Source organism: Antennarius striatus, chromosome 7, assembly GCF_040054535.1.
Source record: "Antennarius striatus isolate MH-2024 chromosome 7, ASM4005453v1, whole genome shotgun sequence".
In the NCBI taxonomy this organism is placed as follows: Eukaryota; Metazoa; Chordata; class Actinopteri; order Lophiiformes; family Antennariidae; genus Antennarius; species Antennarius striatus.
Window position 1 is genome coordinate 5,341,725 of NC_090782.1, and position 18,962 is coordinate 5,360,686.

General features: G+C 43.2%; 1 protein-coding gene across 7 annotated transcripts in view; it reads left to right on the forward strand.

Moving 5' to 3' along the window:
* The first annotated feature begins 1,856 nt into the window (after positions 1–1,856).
* The window catches only part of lnx1 (ligand of numb-protein X 1), a 32,406-nt gene continuing 15,300 nt past the window's right edge, over positions 1,857–18,962 (forward strand). For 4 of the 7 annotated variants that reach the window (XM_068320379.1, XM_068320381.1, XM_068320386.1 and 1 more), the window contains exons 1-2: positions 1,857–2,120; positions 6,278–6,795. In XM_068320379.1, the coding sequence (XP_068176480.1) occupies positions 6,341–6,795 (455 nt within the window). In that variant the 5' untranslated portion in view covers positions 1,857–2,120; positions 6,278–6,340. Of the gene's footprint in view, positions 2,121–2,534; positions 2,644–6,277; positions 6,796–11,952; positions 12,084–18,962 lie in introns of those variants that run through there. The other 3 variants (XM_068320382.1, XM_068320383.1, XM_068320380.1) reach the window with 2 other exon arrangements.

Genomic DNA, 18,962 nt, shown 5'->3' on the forward strand with positions numbered 1-18,962 from the left:
GTATTTGTGATTATGTCAAACATAAAATTAGAGGGGAAGAAACATCCTGCAGAGACAGACTGGCTTCTATTACCAACGATGATAAACTACAGCAGCAGAAGAGAAGAGAAGAGAAGAGAAGAGAAGAGAAGAGAAGAGAAGAGAAGAGAAGAGAAGAGAAGAGAAGAGAAGAGAAGAGAAGAGAAGAGAAGAGAAGAGAAGAGAAGAGAAGAGAAGAGAAGAGTGGTCATGTGTGAATGAAAAGAGAGTGATGGTTGTAAAGGTCATCCTCTTCTGCTTCATGGCTTCTTGTTCAACAGCCCTCACCCATCCAGTGAACACACTACACAGAGGGGTGTGTCTGTTCCTGTGTACGTATTTATTGCTGGAGGCTTGTGAGTCAAATAGTGATGGAAGACGAAACAAAGAATGTGAGGAATAAAAATTTGAATTAGTGGCAAATAATATAATTTGTATGTTTGTTACCTGACAGGTTCACCATCTTTTTACATGCAGTGCAGCTACAATCGCTAAAACAAAAATGCCCCGCTCAGACAGGTCGTCTCCTTTTTAAGGGAGGTAGGATGATTCTATGCAACGTTAATCCCTCTGAGTTTGAAGTGTGATGGGATGTGATCACTTTAGAGGTGTTTCACCAAATCAAAAAGTGTTACGCAATAGAAAATTTGACCTGGAGACAAAATGGGATCACTAAACTCATTACACGTAATGCTGTAATGCCGAGGGAAACATGAATGTCCGTAATATATTGTTACTGCGATCATCCAACAGTTAATGAGACAATTCCGTCTGGCCCAAAGTGGTGTTCTGACTTATGAGCCCATGCTGTCACACTGCTAGCAGGACTAGAGAGCGAATGTTTGACACTTAAACCTGCCATTTGTAAGCATGCTCTGATACAGGACCGCTGTCATTCTTACTGTTCCTGAACCACTGATATAATGCAAAACAAACATAATCAACATATTCAGTAGAACTGCAGATGAGTATTGGAAAAAAAAAAGAAAAGGAAAACAAAGTGTGTGTATCATCGTATAATATAACTTGTCACCAGCAAAGTAAGCAAAAGAAAAACTTCTTCCTCGTGTTGTATAAGAAATCCTTCCTGCTTACGTCATTCCAAGTGAGTCATGATCAAGCATCGTTCTGCGTCTGCCGCTCTGCTTGTCTGAAGCACCTGTGGTTCACAGCTTCTAGGAAGCAGCCTAAGGTGGGAAAAGCCAAGGCGGAAACCAGGTCTGAAGATGAAGATAATGACTGTTTTTGTCCAAAGTCGGAGTCACGAGTATAATTGTTTTTTAAAGTGCTATTGTCATAGCGCAGCAAAACCACAACAAAAAAGAAGGCTTTATGTGAGCAATGAGTGTCTGTATTGTACACACGTTTTAAAGGCTTGCTGTACATGGAGGCCTCACCTGAGGCAGAAACATGCTGTAATTGACTCAGATTATGAGCTTCCTGTTGAAAGGACAGAGCACCTTCTTTCTGTTTATACCCACAGTTCTGCAGGAGATCGGTCACGTAGGTATTTTAAATGGACCATGGGTAATATAGTCTTTATGTGCTACAAAAGTACCCCTGTCAGAACCTGTTGCTAAAACTGCAAATAACCTTTTGTAACTTTGTAACTTATTTTAGTATTTCATTACAAAAGGAACAGATACTCTAGAATAATGTTCCTAACCTGCTATTCCACTTTTTCCAGTGTCCATTCCACTTAATAGAAAATTTCAGGTTCCCCCAGAGCTGGTTTGGGCAGTTCTCTTGTTTACCTTTCATTTTCCCTGTTTACCTTACCTTTTCCCTGGCTCCGCCCCTTTGCTTTGTCACTTCCTGATCACCTTGGCCTGCTAGTGGTGAGGAGGTTTTGAGCTCACATAGGATTAGACTTCCACATTTTGGGTTGTAGAATTCCCCCCAGGAGTAGCTGTTGGATAAAATTTCTCCACTTGGGGACTGGCCGCAAATCAGGCGACTTACCGGGGACAAAGTCCTTTTTACAGAGTCATTTAACTTCTCTCCACCTCCTCTCTGAATGGTTTAGTGTTACACCCACTCCAGGGTTTTTACCTGTCCAGGTAAACTGCGCTGCTGAAAGTGAGCGTCGTTCATGAAGTCACGTAAGTAGTTTCCTCTTCAGAAGTTCTTTTTTTTTTGTAGTTACTAATTGTCTTAAAAGCCAGATATGTGACTGTAACTTGTTCTAAAAACCCTCTCCTGCTACCTGCCAGTGATCTGTGTTGTTTCCACAGAGTTCATTTACAATTTTGGTGTAACTGTATTTAAAATCTCACGTTACTGGCATGTCAGCAATTCAAGGTGCCTATAATTGTGCTGTGTGTGTGTGTGTGTGTGTGTGTGTGTGTGTGTGTGTGTGTGTGTGTGTGTGTGTGTGTGTGTGTGTGTGTGTGTGTGTGTGTGTGTGTGTGTGTGCGTGGTAATCTTTGTATTTTATCTGGTGTTCGGTACATTGCCGATCCGTTGAGCCGTTCTGACGTTAGAGACACTACTCAGAGCTTCACATCTGCCTGCAGCTGCTGTCCCAGACTGAGGTGTCAGGTCTGCCTCAGACTCACCAGGGAGATAGTTATCGACCCAAGGAGGGGCATAGATGCAAGAGCTCCATGTAGAGGCGATTGAAAGGTCGGCAGTTCCTCTACTCTTTCGTTACACATCGCAAGTCTGCTAAAAATATGAAGTTAGCTTTTATAATATCCTCAATTTGACTAAATCTCAAGGCTTCAAATTGAAATAAAATAGGATAAGAAAGACTCTTCTAAGAAAGACATTCTTCAAGGTGTCTAACTTCCTAATTGCCCTCTAGAAACTTGAGTTATTATTTTCTTTATACTTTTGATTTGTCACTTTTTCATACTTTTGTCACTTTTTCAAACCCTTTTTTTGTTTTTTGTGTGTAATTACGGAACAAATGTCTGCAGACAAAAATACTTACTGGAATTTTCGGAGATTCAGGTGCATGTCTGAACACAGGACTGGAATCTGTGTGTCATATAAACCCTCAAGGCTAGTTCATGATTGTCTGTGTTCAGGCTCAAGGTTGACTGAGCTTCTTGGAACAGCAATGCTGATCTTGTATCAGCATGCGCTTTAAAAAAAATTTTTTTCTTCATGTGATGATGAACTGACATGTTAATGAACAACTGGTTGTTCAACACTTCACGCTCCACGCTGAGTTTGAGTCAGCGATTGCGGTCCCGTGATTGAGTTTCTTTTTTACCGTGAATCACTGAGCTGTTTGTGGTCTTGACACCATGAGACCACACCTGCTACGACTACAAAGACCAGGTTAACCCTATGTCTGTAAAAATGTCATACAAAATGAATGTTGGCACAGTGCAGACACATCAGCAGGCTGCAGCCGGTAAAATCAAATGTGCAATTATTAACAAAGTAGTTCCGTAAAAGAACTCTGGTAAATCCAATTTGTCTGACCAAGCCTTTTTTCCTGAAGATGTGTATGTTCTGAATAATACACATATGATTTGATTTCTCCGGCATTGAACGCAAAAACGTGCTAGTTTTAGTGCAGAGCTGGGCAGTGAGAGCTCTGGAACACGAACAGTTACCACCTCATTAGGTTGTTTTTCACATTCAATCATTAGGACAAGGACTCACTCCACAAAGCCCTGCGTCATTATTAACTTGTCTGGTCACCTCAGGTCACAGGAGAATGATTCAATGGAAATGTGAAAATGTGTGAGGAAGATGTTAGAGGCTATCTTGAGCAAATAGCTCTTGGCTCTCGATTGAGACAAACTGCTGAGCCTTGAACGTGGAAGGTTTGAGGTTCAAAGACGTGGAAACACTTTGGCCCGTGTGATGAATACACTGTCCAAACACTCTTTTTTTCTTTCACTTTGTGGTCAAAAGTGAAATAAAAATATGGACTGAAAGCTGCATGCTTGCTTGGATAGAAGACTGCAGGCATTTCCACGTTTTTGTAGGTTGTTCTTTCTGTTTTTATGCATCTGGAATGAAGGGCATCATGTCAACATGGCTTGTTTTGGTGGCGTCTTCGTCTCATTGGTGTAGAACAAACTGGAGAGAGTTGATGCTCCTCAGGCACGGGTGTGTTCTCTAACTGTCTGTGTGAGTGGGAGTATGGTGGCATGCGTGTGTTCAAATGCTTGTCCCTACATGTAGGTACATGTACTTGTGTGTTGAAGAAGCATTGTTATTGTGTGATTTTCACTCCAAGCACAGTTTACCATAGCCAGTGTGATTCAGTCTCCAAAGATGTCTCAGACCAAACACTCCACTCTGATCCTTTTACTTCATTCTTACTGCCAGTATGTCGTTATCTCTTTTTTTAAGGATGAAATTTTGCAATTTTGAAAGGAGAGCAATCTTTAAGGCGATTATGTTATCGATGTTCAGAGCAGGAATTGGAGAAAATATCAGACCACTCTCATTTTTCTTTTTCTTCAACTTTGATTCACTTTTGTCTCCATTTTCCACTGCTGCTGGTGGATATGTGTTCTCTGTATATTTCCCTGTACTTCTCTCTTCCTCTCCCTTTCTTGTGTAGAGCTGAAAGCGCTCCATAGAGCAGGGCACACTTCAGACGCAGGGGGTGATGAGTCAGCCATGTTGTGGCAGATTTTGATAGGAAACCTGATCTTTGTTAAGCCCTGCTGCACCTCTTATTATTGCTTAAACACCCCCTCCCCCCCACACACAACCAGCAAAAAGTCACACTGCTTCTGTCAAAAGAAATAGATAGAGCCTGTCTTAACAACCTTCCTGGTGGATTTTTTTCCTCAGTTGTATTATGGGTTACACATCAGATCTATTGTTACCAGGTTTGGGGGTTTTTTTTGCAATCACAAAAACAAGAATGTGTTCAGCTGAAATAGAACCAGCACGAGATTTCAAAAGGTCTGTTTATATTGTTGCCGGCATTTTTTAACAAGCGCGAGCATCTCATTCAGCAACCAAGGCACAATGGTGGCTCCTGAAATAAACAACTGGTGCCAACTAGACGGCTGTTGCCAAGGTGATGTGTGTCTGACGGAGCCCATCTGTCAGTGTCCATGTGCCTGAGAAGCCTTCTGCGTTGGATATTGTCACGTTGTCAAGCACGACACAAACCTACCTAGCGGTAAAGAAAAGATTAACAGCGATGTGCGATTGTCATGCAGGGTGCTGAGTGCATTCTGGAGACTTTGTGTCTACCTGTCTCCACACTTGATGCTGGGGTGAGTGGTACTGATGTCCCCACAGTTAGAGAAGAAATCTCACTTCTCCGAACCAGTGGAGGGCATCAAACAAGCCACAGACAGAACAGTGTGTCGGACTGCTGCACACAACACGAGTCCCTGTAGAGTATGAAGTATAAGAAAGAGACAGTGCTGTGTTCTGTGTTTAGAAATATCCTTATCTGATGTCCATCCTTCGTATATGTTGGCATAAGGACTTCACAGTACCTGCATGCAGCATCTAACTTTACCTGCTTGTCAAATTCAGCTGAGGTTGGCATGATTCAGTTATGCCTCTGCCTAGCAAGTGTTTCCTTCAGTGGGCTGAGGGTTCACTTCCAGTCTGTGGGGACATAAAGTATGAGACGCTCCTCATCTTGACCATGGGGGGCTCGTCTGACTTTGACCTCTGCTGTGTTTGCAGGACTGTATTTGAATATTTGACTTTTTTTCTCCGCTTGACTAAAAGCAGCTGCAAAGCTGCTATCATGGGGAGTCAGTGTGATCATACTCCTGTGCGACGTGCGCTACACAGGACGTCTGCTTTAATGGTAGGCTCCTTGCTGCTGCAATCCTATAGTGAGCGCTGTTTGAAGATGATACTCAAGATTTGTGAAACTGGAGTTCAACACACCGGCTAAAATCTCCTCAGACATCTGAGATGGAGTTATGGGAGGAAAATAATTATTTTGTGTTATAAAAGAACAATATGCTCAGATTTCAGATTAATGCTGGGATTAATCTGCAATATTTGCTGACAACCTCTATTCGATTTCAGCACAAAATATAGTACATTGTTTTATTAATACGGCATTGTTATGTTAAAAAGATGTGAAGCCTGTGGCCCTGATCCTTTTTTTTTGCCTTATGAATCCTTATAAAAAGCATATACTGTAAAAATTGTGTTTTGAACTGGTGATTTTACTTGGGTAGTTTTTATAACTCGTGCTTTAACACACTCTTTTATTGCTACTTTTACATAAATAAATGATGTATTTCCTCTGTTACTACCTCCCTCACACCTTATCATTCCTCTCATCTTTCTTTGTGTTCCACAGACTCCTGCTGCCGCTGATCTCCTCACTGGGTTTAAACAGACATCTCATTCACCAGCACTATACATGTGTAATCCACAAGAAAACACACTCCAGGAAGTTGCCGAAATGATGGCTGAAGCGTCGGCTCCCCCTCTTTCCCCCTCTGACTATGGGCTGCTATCATCTCCTCCTCACCTGTGTGCTTCATGCGGTCACAGTCACCAGCTGGAGGAGAACCACGAGTATGTTTACAAAGACGAGGTGGACGACGACCTCATATGTCACATCTGTCTGCAGCCACTCATCAAGCCCCTGGACACCCCTTGTGGACACACCTACTGCCAGGAGTGTCTCACTAGCTTCTTGCTGGAGAGTGACTTCTGCCCCGTGTGCCGCTCGCCCCTCATGCTGCAGAGCTGCAGGAAGCCCAGCCTCCTGGTGCACAAACTGCTGGACAAGTTGACTGTAGCTTGCCCCTTCACTGACCACTGTAGTGAAACTATGGCCCGCGGAGAGCTGGAAGACCACTTCAAGTGCAGGTATGATTAAAAAAAAACAAAAACACTCAATGTAGACGCAAGTTCTCAGAGCGTTTGTAGGCCTGTAACTTTGAATTTTATATGAAATAAAGGAATATATAATCAATGCTATTATTGAACATGAAAGCTTTGTCCTTACTAAAACTGCCAATGACCTTCTTAAACCCAGCATCACTATTAATGCACTGGTGCACCAAAGGGATGAGTTCTTCCTGCAGCCCGTTCTTCATCTAAAATCAGCCCCTCTTCTGTATATATGTACCATTAGAAGACATTAGTCTGTTTCCCTCAGTCTGGGTGTATTTGCATGAATACTCATTAAGGCTCCTCCAGCCCAGAGCCCCCTGGGATAATTAGCATATCTCACCACACATCCTTCACAAGCACAAAAGGGTTTCCTTCTCATCTACACTTTATTAGGCCTCAAGTTGTATAAAAGCCTGCAAACTCTTGAAACGATCTCTCTCTCTCTCTCTCTCTCTCTCTCTCTCTCTCTCTCTCTCTCTCTCTCTCTCTCTCTCTCTCTCTCTCTCTCTCTCTCTCTCTCTCTCTCTCTCTCTCTCACGTCTTACATCACACCTCTCACCTTTCACCTCCTGCCAACATGTTTCCCCTCTATTCTGTCTTGTTCTCCACACGACTCCAGTGTTTTTGTTGATTTTGTTGAGTCTACTATATAGACTGTGGTTATTGTGTACACAGAAGAGTAAATGTTGCTTTAGGTGTTAGCTTGCCTAATGTTTAATGAGGTTTGTGAGAAACCAAAGTAAAATCCAACAGTGTTTTTAAAGCCCAGTTTACATGGAGATTTTGGAATAGTGCTGCAAGGATAACCATTCTCTCCACTGCCATTTTTTTACACTGAGCACTATCTACCCAGAAAGCCCCCTACTGGTATTCAACCAGCTTGATATCTGCTGGCTAAACACTGTCAAAAAAAGCAGCAACAATTGCCTTTTCATCAAAAAATAGTATGTTTATGTTCAATTGGTAAACCCCCCCCCCAACAGCTAATTTGACTGTTGCTTAGCTGGAGCAAATGAAGATGTGGTGTGACACAAACTATCAACCAAACTTCACATTTTCACTTCCAATTCCCGACTTCAAGTTAACTCTGTGGGCGGCACGGTGGCACAGTGGGCAGCGCTGTCACCTCACGCAAGAAGGCTCTGGGTTTGAGTCTTATTTGTATGTTTTCCCAATGTCTGGGTACTCTATGGGTTCTCTATGGTACCCCCCCACCTCCAAAAACTTGCATTGCCCATAAGTGCTAGTGTGCTTGTCTTTCATGTGATATCTTTCTGCAATGTACTGGCCACACATCCACTCAGCTGGGACAGGGTCCAACAAAACCTGACAAACGGATCCAGCATCACCCGTAACCCAGAAAGCAGAAAAGTTGCTGAAGATGATTACGGTCATCTTGTCTACTAGACTATAAGACTATAGTAACCTATTAGACACTAAATATTCCTCAAGAATAACTAAGTGGCCATTATTTCAGTCATGACCCCAGTGATCCCATAACCATAACAACAATGCATCTTCAACCCAAATCATTTGTCCATCCATAATTTGCAACAGTTATGGCAGGGAAGGATGTTGCATGTCTCAAAGTACCACTTAGAGACTAGTTGTGTCATGTAGGGAAATCCTGTATCTGTTCACACCTGCTGGTAGAATGTGTTTAAAATTATTTACTTCAAATGTGTGCTCATGTATATAAATTTATAAAGGTGGGTGCAATTATAAAATATATGATGGAATTTGCAATATGATTTTTGTCTGTCTTTTGAGGTGTGTATTACACAGTAATAACGCTTATTTTTGGCTTTGCCTGCAGGTTAAGTTGGCTATTAATGTAATAGGAAGGGAATGCAAAAATTGCATCATGGAAATAAAGCAAATAAGCTCAAGAACAAATGAAACCTCTTCTGTATGCAGACATCAACATGTGTTTTAGGATGTGTTTAATGTGATTTATGATAACATTCCTCCTCTACCATATTTTCTCTAAGTGTTTTAGTGTCTGTGATGACACAATACATTATCTGTGGCTGTATTTGAAATGGTCTGGCAGTGGGTAAGGAGCAGTGATGAGTGAGGCAGCTATTCCATCTGGTCAGAGCTGATATCATACTCCTCTAATCATTCATGACTTTTATTGGCCTTAGGTTGAACACATATATTGTAATTCTAGACACAACCTGTACAAACAGGAGTGAACTTCAATCATTTTATCCATGGTAGCTCCTGCTACTTTGAATGCTCAGTTCAGTATGAGCTTGCTCCACATGCAGCTACATGGGGATCTATGCTGGTAATGGTACAAACAGTGTTTTCTCTGCTCTCAACATCTCTCATACTTTTTGAATTAGTAATGTTAAGTTACTCTCAGTTTCATGTGCGTTTTACTGATGATAGGTCTCGAGCACGACAGTGTTTCTTTTTTCTTTCTTTAGGGGAATATTTTTCTGTTGAGTTCACAGATTAATTCTCTTTTAGAATTGTTTGAATGTACAAAAACTGAAAATTCACAATCTCATGGTGTAAGCAGAAATATGCGAGCTACTTTTGCATGTGACCTTCTTTTGTACTTTTGTATGAGAGCCATGAGAGAACAACACACTTGAGGCCACTTTATAGTAAAAGCCAATCATAATGACAGGTGGGCGTATTCACTACAATGTGTGCGACTCCTGGTTGCCCCTTCAAACGTCAGCTGTATGTTACAGGTGCCCTGCGTGTTCTTAGAGTGTTCCTGGACATAGTGCACTTTAAAAAATAATGAATGATGTCATCGTATCTCCCTCTGAAAGAAGAACAACCTAAAGAAATCATCATGATAGCATTAACAAACTGAGATAGTTGTGTTGAGATAAGTTGTGTTGCTTGGATATCTCAAGCATCAGCAACTTACTTCATTCCTGTTAGTCAATTCCGAGACCCCAAATTGTGGTTTGTCTTTTGAAAATACCCTCTTCACATCATAATTAGTTATTGGCTACTGTGATTGGACGATGAAAAGGAATAATCAAGGGAGCACATCGATGTGTGTGTGTGTGTGTGTGTGTGTGTGTGTGTGTGTGTGTGTGTGTGTGTGTGTGTGTGTGTGTGTGTGTGTGTGTGTGTGTGTGTGTGTGTGTGTCACGATGTGAGTTAATGTGCGAGCACATGAAATGACTCCTATGGGGCAGACTGGTTTCTGCTCACAAACTGCATCCTGTCACAATCCAATTACATTTCCATTTCCTCCATGCCCTGTGGTCTTGCTGCTGTGCGTACGGTTCAAATACTGTAGGATAAAGTGTGCCTCATTATGTATGTATGTGTGCATTACCACACACACACACACACACACACACACACACACACACACACACACACACACACACACACATAGACAAACTCAGCCTGAAACCACAGTACCTCCAACCTTGAAATATTCATTCAGACAGGGTATTTACTCCCGTGAAGCGTCTTTCTCTGAGGTAGCAGACAGCTCACAGCTATGACAATTGGATAAGAGTGGGGAAAAAAAGTAGTGAAAGGGAAAGCAGAGTAAAGAGGAATGGAAAGGAATAGATGACAGTAAAGGTCAGAGATATAAGACGGTAAAACGAATTGAGTCTACTTAGAATGAAGCTAAATAAGGGAATGGGATGAATGTAGATTATAGAATAATAGCATTACATTACATATAAAGTTATCTGGTTGCAGCAGACGACAGAACAAAAAGAGATATGAATAACAGGAGGGGATGATGCGGGGAAGAAGCACACACCTCAGAACAGTCTTTAAGTGTATCCCACTGCCAGCTACATATAACCCGGTCCATCAACACGCACCATTTCCCCAGTCACATCCCAGCAGTAAGTGCCTCCCAAGATCCCTGAACAACCCATCAGAACAGTTAGTGATGACAGACGGGGTCAGCTCACGTTATTGTGCATTACCCGCTGTCCTCCTGTATATTTCACACTCTATTTGTATATTCTCAGACTGAATGATCATAGGAACGGATATATATGCATGTGGGGTTCAAACAGAGCTTCACCCCCGTCAGCTCTTTCAAAGCCATTTAGAACAACAAGCTTTCGTCATTCCAGAGCATTGATTCATTTCTGTGTTTTGGTCTTGCTGTGTTCTTTTTCTCTCTTTTTTCTTTTTCCACACATGTAGGCAGATTCTTGTGAGCGATCAAACCAGTGTGCTGCACAGGGAGTAGTCCATCATTGCAAGGGATGTGTGAGGGAGAGAGACCAGGGATGAGGGTTTCGAGGCAACATATTCCCTCCCCACTTTCTATTCCTCCCCTTCATGGACCAACATAAGTGCAGGCAAGGAGGGGTGGTGGGGTGGGGGGTGAATGCAGAGGGTGTACATGTGTGTGTAGTTGAGAGTACACTTTGTGTGTATGACCGTGAAGAGAGCAGAGCCTATCAGAGCAAGCACCAGGTACCCCCTCCACTCCGGGCTTTGTTTGGTCTGCTCCATCTCCCCCCCTCCTCAGTGGTTTCTGCTGCAGTATAAGTCACAGCCCGCACTGTTTCCCTGACACACACACACACACACACACACACACACACACGCGTACACACACTGAGGAGACAGACATGCACACACATGCATACGAGCGCAAATCCTCTTAGGAATCACCAGTGCCCAGAGCAGATTAAGGGGCTGCACATCTCAAATTGTATTCCAAATGTGCCACCTTCCTATGAGTCTCCTTCCTCTTCCTCCTGCACTTCCTCCTCTTCTTCCTGTACCACAACGGGACTTCTCCTCTGCACCTGCTTCTACTGCCGTTTCTTCCTCACCTTCCGTTTTATCTTCAGTCTTCTGGCAAGTGGCCCGTTTGCCTCTGCAGCTGAGATGACCAGGCGGCCAGCCTGAAGACACCGCAAAGCCCCCGCAGGCACAGAGGTAGACAAAGGGGGGGAAGAAGAAGGAGAAGAGGGGAAAAGAAAAAGGTAGGAAGTGGGAGATTAATGTTGATCTGAGGAGCGCCTCTGAAGAAGGAAGTTCTGGGGGAACGGGGTGGGGGGTGGGAGGGGGTCAACACATCCAGGTTTTGGAGAATTGTAGGTGGAGGAGAAAGAAGGAGAGGAGGGAGGGTAGAAGAAGACAGGGCTTCAGTGCAGGGAGGAAAGAGGAAGGGGGGAAAAGAGGGGAAAGAGACAAGCTGTGACCATGAAGGCTCTGCTGCTGCTGGTCCTGCCCTGGCTCAGCCCGGCCAACTACACAGACAATTTAGGCAACCTGCACATCCTCTATTCTGAGCTGTGAGTACAACACTCCATCTCCTCCTGCATCCTCATCACCCCATCTCTATCGTTCATCAACAACCAGCATGCAGCTGTTTGTGCCTGTCTGTGTCTCTTATCAGTTTGTGATAAGTGTTTGTGTGTAACTTCTGCTCTATATACATTTGTACTTTCACTTTTAAAAGCTTAGACAAAAAACTTTCAGTGCCATTGGCCAGGGGCTATCGTGACAACGGGATGCCAGAGTTAGAAGATGTTGTTTCTCCAGAACAGTTTGGGTGCCACAGCATTTGCAGCATGACGTTTCTCTGTGTTGTGAGCGTGTGTGACTTCTATAGTCTTTTGAACAAAATATCAAAATGCTTCTGCTCACAGTTGTAGAATTTCTACCATGTGTCTGCAAGCGAGTGCTGCTCAGCAGTTGTAACTACGGCGTGTTAGTGGCAGACCTTCACCTCAGCATTAAAAATTCACAGATGGCTACTCTAATGTCACATCTGTTCAATGTCACATATCCATCTAGAGATACAGTATATAAATCTAGAATAAACACATTCACCACATGAAAGAACACATCATGTATATACCACAAGTGCTGTACAGTTTCACAGCTTTTTCTTTGAATGAATGCTTCATTCACTATGAACACAACAGATTTAAGCCAGTTTCTTTTTTTTAATGGTTTACACATAATGGTCACAAATCTCTTATTAAGTGTGTTGACATAAGGGTTGCATGTAAAGACTGCTTTCATTAACTCTTTCGTTTAATTTTGGCAATCTGTACGACATATTTGGTTTCAAGGATGTCAGAATAGAGCTTTATATTTTATGTTCCATCCAACCAAAGATCCAACACTAAAAATAAATTCATTTTATAATGAAAAAGAGCAAATTAGCAACCTGAGTCTCATCCCCTAAAGTGTTGCTAACTTATTGAACAATTTACTGATCATTTCAGCCAAAGTCAACAGTGCAGCAGGCGTCCCATTACACGACACTTAACGTCACACTATTCTGTTCTTGACTCCTCTTCCTCAGACTCTTTGTGTGGGAGTTAATGTTGATTATATTCAGCAGCTCCATGTGAAGCCAGTGCTCTCTGATCCCCAAATTAGGCTACCGCTCCTCTCTCCAGCTTGACGGAAATGTTCTATTATACTGCATGAATACATTGAACAATGGAGGGCCCTGCAAATCCCCTCATTTCATTGTATACTCACTCCACTGAGTTGGGCTTTAGCTCCTGCAGCCACCATGAGTCCATTTCGGACAGCAATGGACGCCAAAAAGGAGAGGAGAGGCAAAGAAGCAGGCAAATGGGTGGGAAGAAGAGCCATGGCAGGAATGAAATCCTTTCATTTGATTATGTGGAAAGAAGAGGAAGAAGAAGAAGAAGAGGAGGGGGGGATGTAATGAGAATGACAAAAAAAAAAAGTGGATGAGCTGTTCAGGGAAGCGAAGCAGGGAGAAGAGGGGAGGCGAGAGGAGGGTGTACGGTGACATTCTGTGCCTGTCTTCCAGCTGGTCATACATCAGGTCTGCCATGTTGATGGTATGTGCGTTGTCTCACTGTTTTGTGTAAATACAATAATCAGATTTCCCCTTGCCCACAGAGTCTGACATATTGACATACAGAGTGTGTGTTTCTCCTTATGACATGATGGAGAGGGAGCGCAGGAGCAGATGAACGTGGTGGTGGATGTGGTGTTTTTCTGCCTGGCTGGAGAACAGTGGAACGCCATTTGTCTTTGTCCATACTGTTGACAGGAGCAGCCTCCAGCTCCCCCCTGTGTGACCACTGACTGCCTGCTCCTCTCTCCACCATTCACCCTCCTCTCTCTCCCATTCCATTTTTTTATGACGTCTTTCAATTTATGCGATTACAACAGAGTTTATAACCTGGGAAGTACGGCAGAGGATGCGATCAATTTTACGTGCATTCGCATGCTTGTATAAAGACAATATCCAGGCTATATTGGGGGTGTGGACGGACACAACAGTCCAGAGCAAGAGTTTCTATGTGATGAAAAAGCTTAATATGGTTACTGCTGTTTAACTGACAGCACCAGGCAATAAAAACCCAGCGCTGGCACACGCAGGGGAGCACCTGGATTGCGTGATTGTGTCGTTTTATTTCACTTCCTAATCTACACGATCCCCATTAGATGTTACTTATCCCATCCCCGGCCCGACATAGACTCCCCAAGATGAACCATTATAGCATTAATGATTATCTCTGTTCATTTTTTGGGCCTGTGCTGAAATGTCTTAGACATGACTAGCTTAGCCTCGGTCCTTTCAGTCTTCATCTAGGATGTGTTTGATCACTAGGAGCTGCGGGTGCTCCCAGTGTCTTCAGCATAGCTGCATTCAAACAGGATTAGCTCCCCGGCCGTCACACACTCACAGAATCAGAACAATATTTCTTATTTGTTTTTGTCTGGTCTGTCTCTGGTTAAAGGCACGCACCACTCCTTGCTCTCATCGTACACGTAGCCATTTCAGGCCTGGAGCAGACTTCACTAATTAGACTTTTGTTTGGATTAAAAATTAATCCCTGATCTTGAGTTAGCCAGCGTTCCCTGTCTCATTATATCTCACAGGCCAGAAATGCAGAGGAGGCCAGTGGGACAGAAGCTTTAAGATAATCATAAATCACACAAACAACCTACATCTTACCCTACTGAACAACTTGCGAAGCTCTCAGAATGAGATAACTTTAAATCAGCTTAATTATTTCTTCACATCAGATATACAGAATAAATCACATTCTGCAAATCCCTCATGGGAGCATTTCTGTTCAGGAAGGCTACAGGATACAACACTGTTGTCACAAGTGTTTTCTTCTGAACACTCTTGGAGTATACACACACACACACATACACACACACACTATAGCCACATATCATTTATTTAAATGTGCAATTAGACTGTAATATACTCAAAATGCAACGTTTTAAACAGTGTCTACGCCACACACAATCAGACATGAAGCGAAACACGGAGCAGAGACATATTCAGAGGAGTGAGTGTTCAAACATGAATCTCATATCACAAAAAACAAATAAGCATAAAATTTGCACACCAAAATACACATGTGGCCATGTATAATTGAAGTGCACACAAGTATGCATGTGTGAGTACACAGTTACAAAAGGGCAGATGAATGGATGCTTTCATTTATTCATGAGTGGATGTGAGTAGTGGGTCACTGCGTTTGCTTTTACACAACCTTCCTGTCAGAGGAGTCTCTCTCTGTTCAAATATCCACAGTACAGCAGCCAGATGGGCAGGTTTGGTTAACTAAACTTTGGATTACTAAACTTAAATGTGACCTGTTTGTTACTCCATCGCGGCACACTTTCATATCTGTGTCGAATCAATTAAATTAGGTGTCTTATTTGTCAGCTATATCACTGAAGATGTGTGTGTGTAGTCCAAACAGGTTCCTGTCAACCTTTGCTTCAGGTTGGTACAAGTCTGGCCTGCGTTTTGGGTCTTTGAGGCTTTGGCGTGTTATCTATGGGATACTTCCTACAGTTTGGCATCCTGTCTGTGTTTGGGATCCTCATGAGCATCCTTCCCTTGGGAGCCAACAGAGTATAACTGAGAACAGAGAGAGCAGCAGGGAGTTTATCCCTCACGTGAGCAGCGCCACAGAGTGCCATGGCTTTGAGTTGGTCTGATCAGTGTTGGCTTGGTTTCCAACAGTCATACCGCGGCACGTGGAGGTAGAAAAAACAGGACACTGCCAAGAGCTAGTGTGGCACAGAGTAAAAAAGGCTAAACGCTGCAATGTGGGACAGCAAACCAACGGGGATTCTCTACTCTAGTGTGGAGGAGATTACAGTTGTATACTGAGTAGTGATGTGGCGGAAAATGTGTAACCCATGTGTCCCCGTTGACTGACCTGAACCATGGCTTACAAGAAAACATTACAGGTTACAGCAGTTAATCTACTTTCATCTCTTCCTCTCTCTCTCTGACCGGCAAGCACATTTGAGGAAGGGTGTATCTGGAGAATCAGTCCAACAGAGAGCATTGCGCTGGTCCTCAGCCCTCAGACCTGATAATTATGTATTAAAGTTAACTGCAGTATTTTAAGAGCAGATTAGTGTCAGTTTAGTGTCATAATGGGCTGGCTGAATGTGAGTATTCAAACACTCTGAGCAGTGCATCAGTAATATGTACTGTTTCCCTGAAGGACTGGGAACAGCCATTGTTAATGCAGACTTCCTTGAGACGTGTAGTAGACTTAGCCCAGCAGGAGGTCTGCCTCTTCTCTACTGGCTGCAAGAGTGACAGCGGCCTGTTGTCTGAAACCAGATGCGGACAGAAAATGCCGCATAAATGCTCTTCCAGTCTGTTGATGGGGTCAGGGCTCCACTGATCATCAGCATATTGACCGGCTCAAAAGCCATGACTCACGAGTTTGGGCGGTTACTACCAGCTGACTGGGCCAAAGCAGCGCCGGCCAGGGAGGCTTCTGCACCTGTAAACAGTCGGATGAATTCAGCACACTCAACTCGCCGAGCCCCCGCTTGCTGCACGGGAGCAAGCTGAAAGACAGAGACGGGCTTTATGTGCTGTGTGGGCTCTCCAACACGCTCCTGTTAGGTTTGTGTGTACGTTCATCTTCATTTGCTGTAACAAGCAAAACCAAACTAAAACCTCGCCTCCAACGTGAACTTAGCAGCTCTGTCTTTGGAAAACGGGCTTAGCCAAAACTTCCTCCCACAACAGAGACTGTCCCCTCAAGCTGCCATTTTACCCCCTTCCTCCTGCAGCAGATGGGATTATCCCCCGCACAGCAGGCGGATCAAATCAACACACCAGCGCATCCTCTGATTAACACTCCTCTAGTTCATCATTAACTGGATTACTGTGTCCGTCTTTGTGTGTCGTTCTCTCCACGCCCTTTACTTATAGATCACTCTATCATTCTGTCAAACTTTACTTGATGTTTTTGGCATGTGGCCTGAGTGTGGGACAAAGGAATGATCACTATACTGATGTCATTAAAAAGTTAAAATCAACATATCAATATATAAATCTAACTAATGACCACCACGATCAATGCTGTACTGGCATTCTATTCTTGTGTATTTACTTTGTGCTTGTACGTATGCGTATGCGTGTGTGTGTGTGTGTGTGTGTGTGTGTGTGTGTGTGTGTGTGTGTGTGTGTGTGTGTGTGTGTGTGTGTGTGTGTGTGTGTGTGTGTGTGTGTGTGTGTGTGTGTGTGTGTGTGTGTGTGTGTGTGTGTTAGAGGACAAACCCTTAAGACAATCCTGGATTTAAACATTTTCTTAGCATTGTGTCATTCTATTAAGAGAGTGAAGGATTTTTTTTTTAATGGTGTACCTGCAGACTCCCAGCACCACCAGAAATGTTTTGCGTTGTTTCTCTCAGGTTCTTACATGTTGATTATCGTTGATGTGTTTTCAACTGCTTCAGGAAGTAAGCTGCTGGTGTCAGAACTGCTCAGGAAGAACTGCAGCTTTCACATTAATGATGAAGCAGGAGGAAGACCTCTACTAAACCAGAAGATCCCAAAATGTTCACACACCCCAACTCCCCAAATAACAGCATCACATACTGATAATCCCACTGTATCTGGACATGAATGAAGCATACAGATCAAGTCTTTTGTACCATTTAGGGGTAAATCAACTATTCCTGATTATTCAGTTTGATTTGATATGATTGATTTGACGTCCCACTTAGGGAGCCCCTGAACTAAGCAGCCAGGTGTGCCTCCATAGTCAAATGAGGAAGGGTTTATGAATAAACCATTTACATGATTACACAGCCACAGCATGTGCACTGACTGGCTGATCTGAAATTGTCATGTCAGTGGAGGTAATTTGCACTGTGTGTGGAGCGTGGCCCAACATGACTGTCCATGGTAGTCACAGAGCATAGAGTATTTGGGTTAGGAGGGATAATCCACTCACCCCTAAAGAGGATTGGAGAATCTCACAGGCTTTGATGAGTTGTGAGCCGGTGTTTATTTCACATCACGAGAGTTAGAGCTGAGTGTGTCCCGGTCGGGTCACTTCGACACAACCACCACATCGCCTTAAGCATCATGGGTAATGTTTCGATGTCTTACTGCTTCCTATCTCGCTGCAGACCCCAGGGTATAGAGAGATGACGTGATAACTGACTGCTGTGCTGACTGAGGCACGGCAACTGCAGCGCTAACAACCATCTCCAAAACTTGGTGATCATTGTCCCCAAAAATCATGCTTTGGGAGAAAAATAAAATTTTTCCAAACCATATAAATGTAGGTGGAAGTATGACTACTTTGATAGACTGCATCTCTCTGACTTACAGACTTGATTGGTTTGCTTACTATGGAGATGAAACTCTAGGACCACCCTGGTGAGAAATGCAAGAGGTTTCTATCCTATCATGCATCCCTGACTTTAAATGAAAACAACACGGACTGTTGCCTTGAAACTCAGGCATTCAAACTCAAAGCAGATATGATTTTTTTTTACTGCCCGAACCAAGGAGACAATCAAAGCTTAACTAAGCTTTTAATAAAACCAGTGCTGTGCTGTTCTCTCTGAGACTCTGTGTCCTGATGGACTCTTTGTTTGTCTTAATTTTTTTTGGTCCCTTTGACATCTCTAAATCTATTTTTCTTTGGGATTCGTTCTGTGACTGTGATTGGAATCTCAGTCCAGATGTTAGAAATGAACCCCTTCACATCTTACGTCCTCGTACTTTGTGTGTAGAGTGTATGCGTTAACACTTGGGAAGGCATTTAGCTAATGTTTGGGTGGTCTGTAAGATTTATGTCAGTGAATGAACTTGTATTCAACAGTGTTTTCTGCCACTGACTGACTGTGGTTTTCCATTTTCCACTATCCTCGCTAAAAGAGAG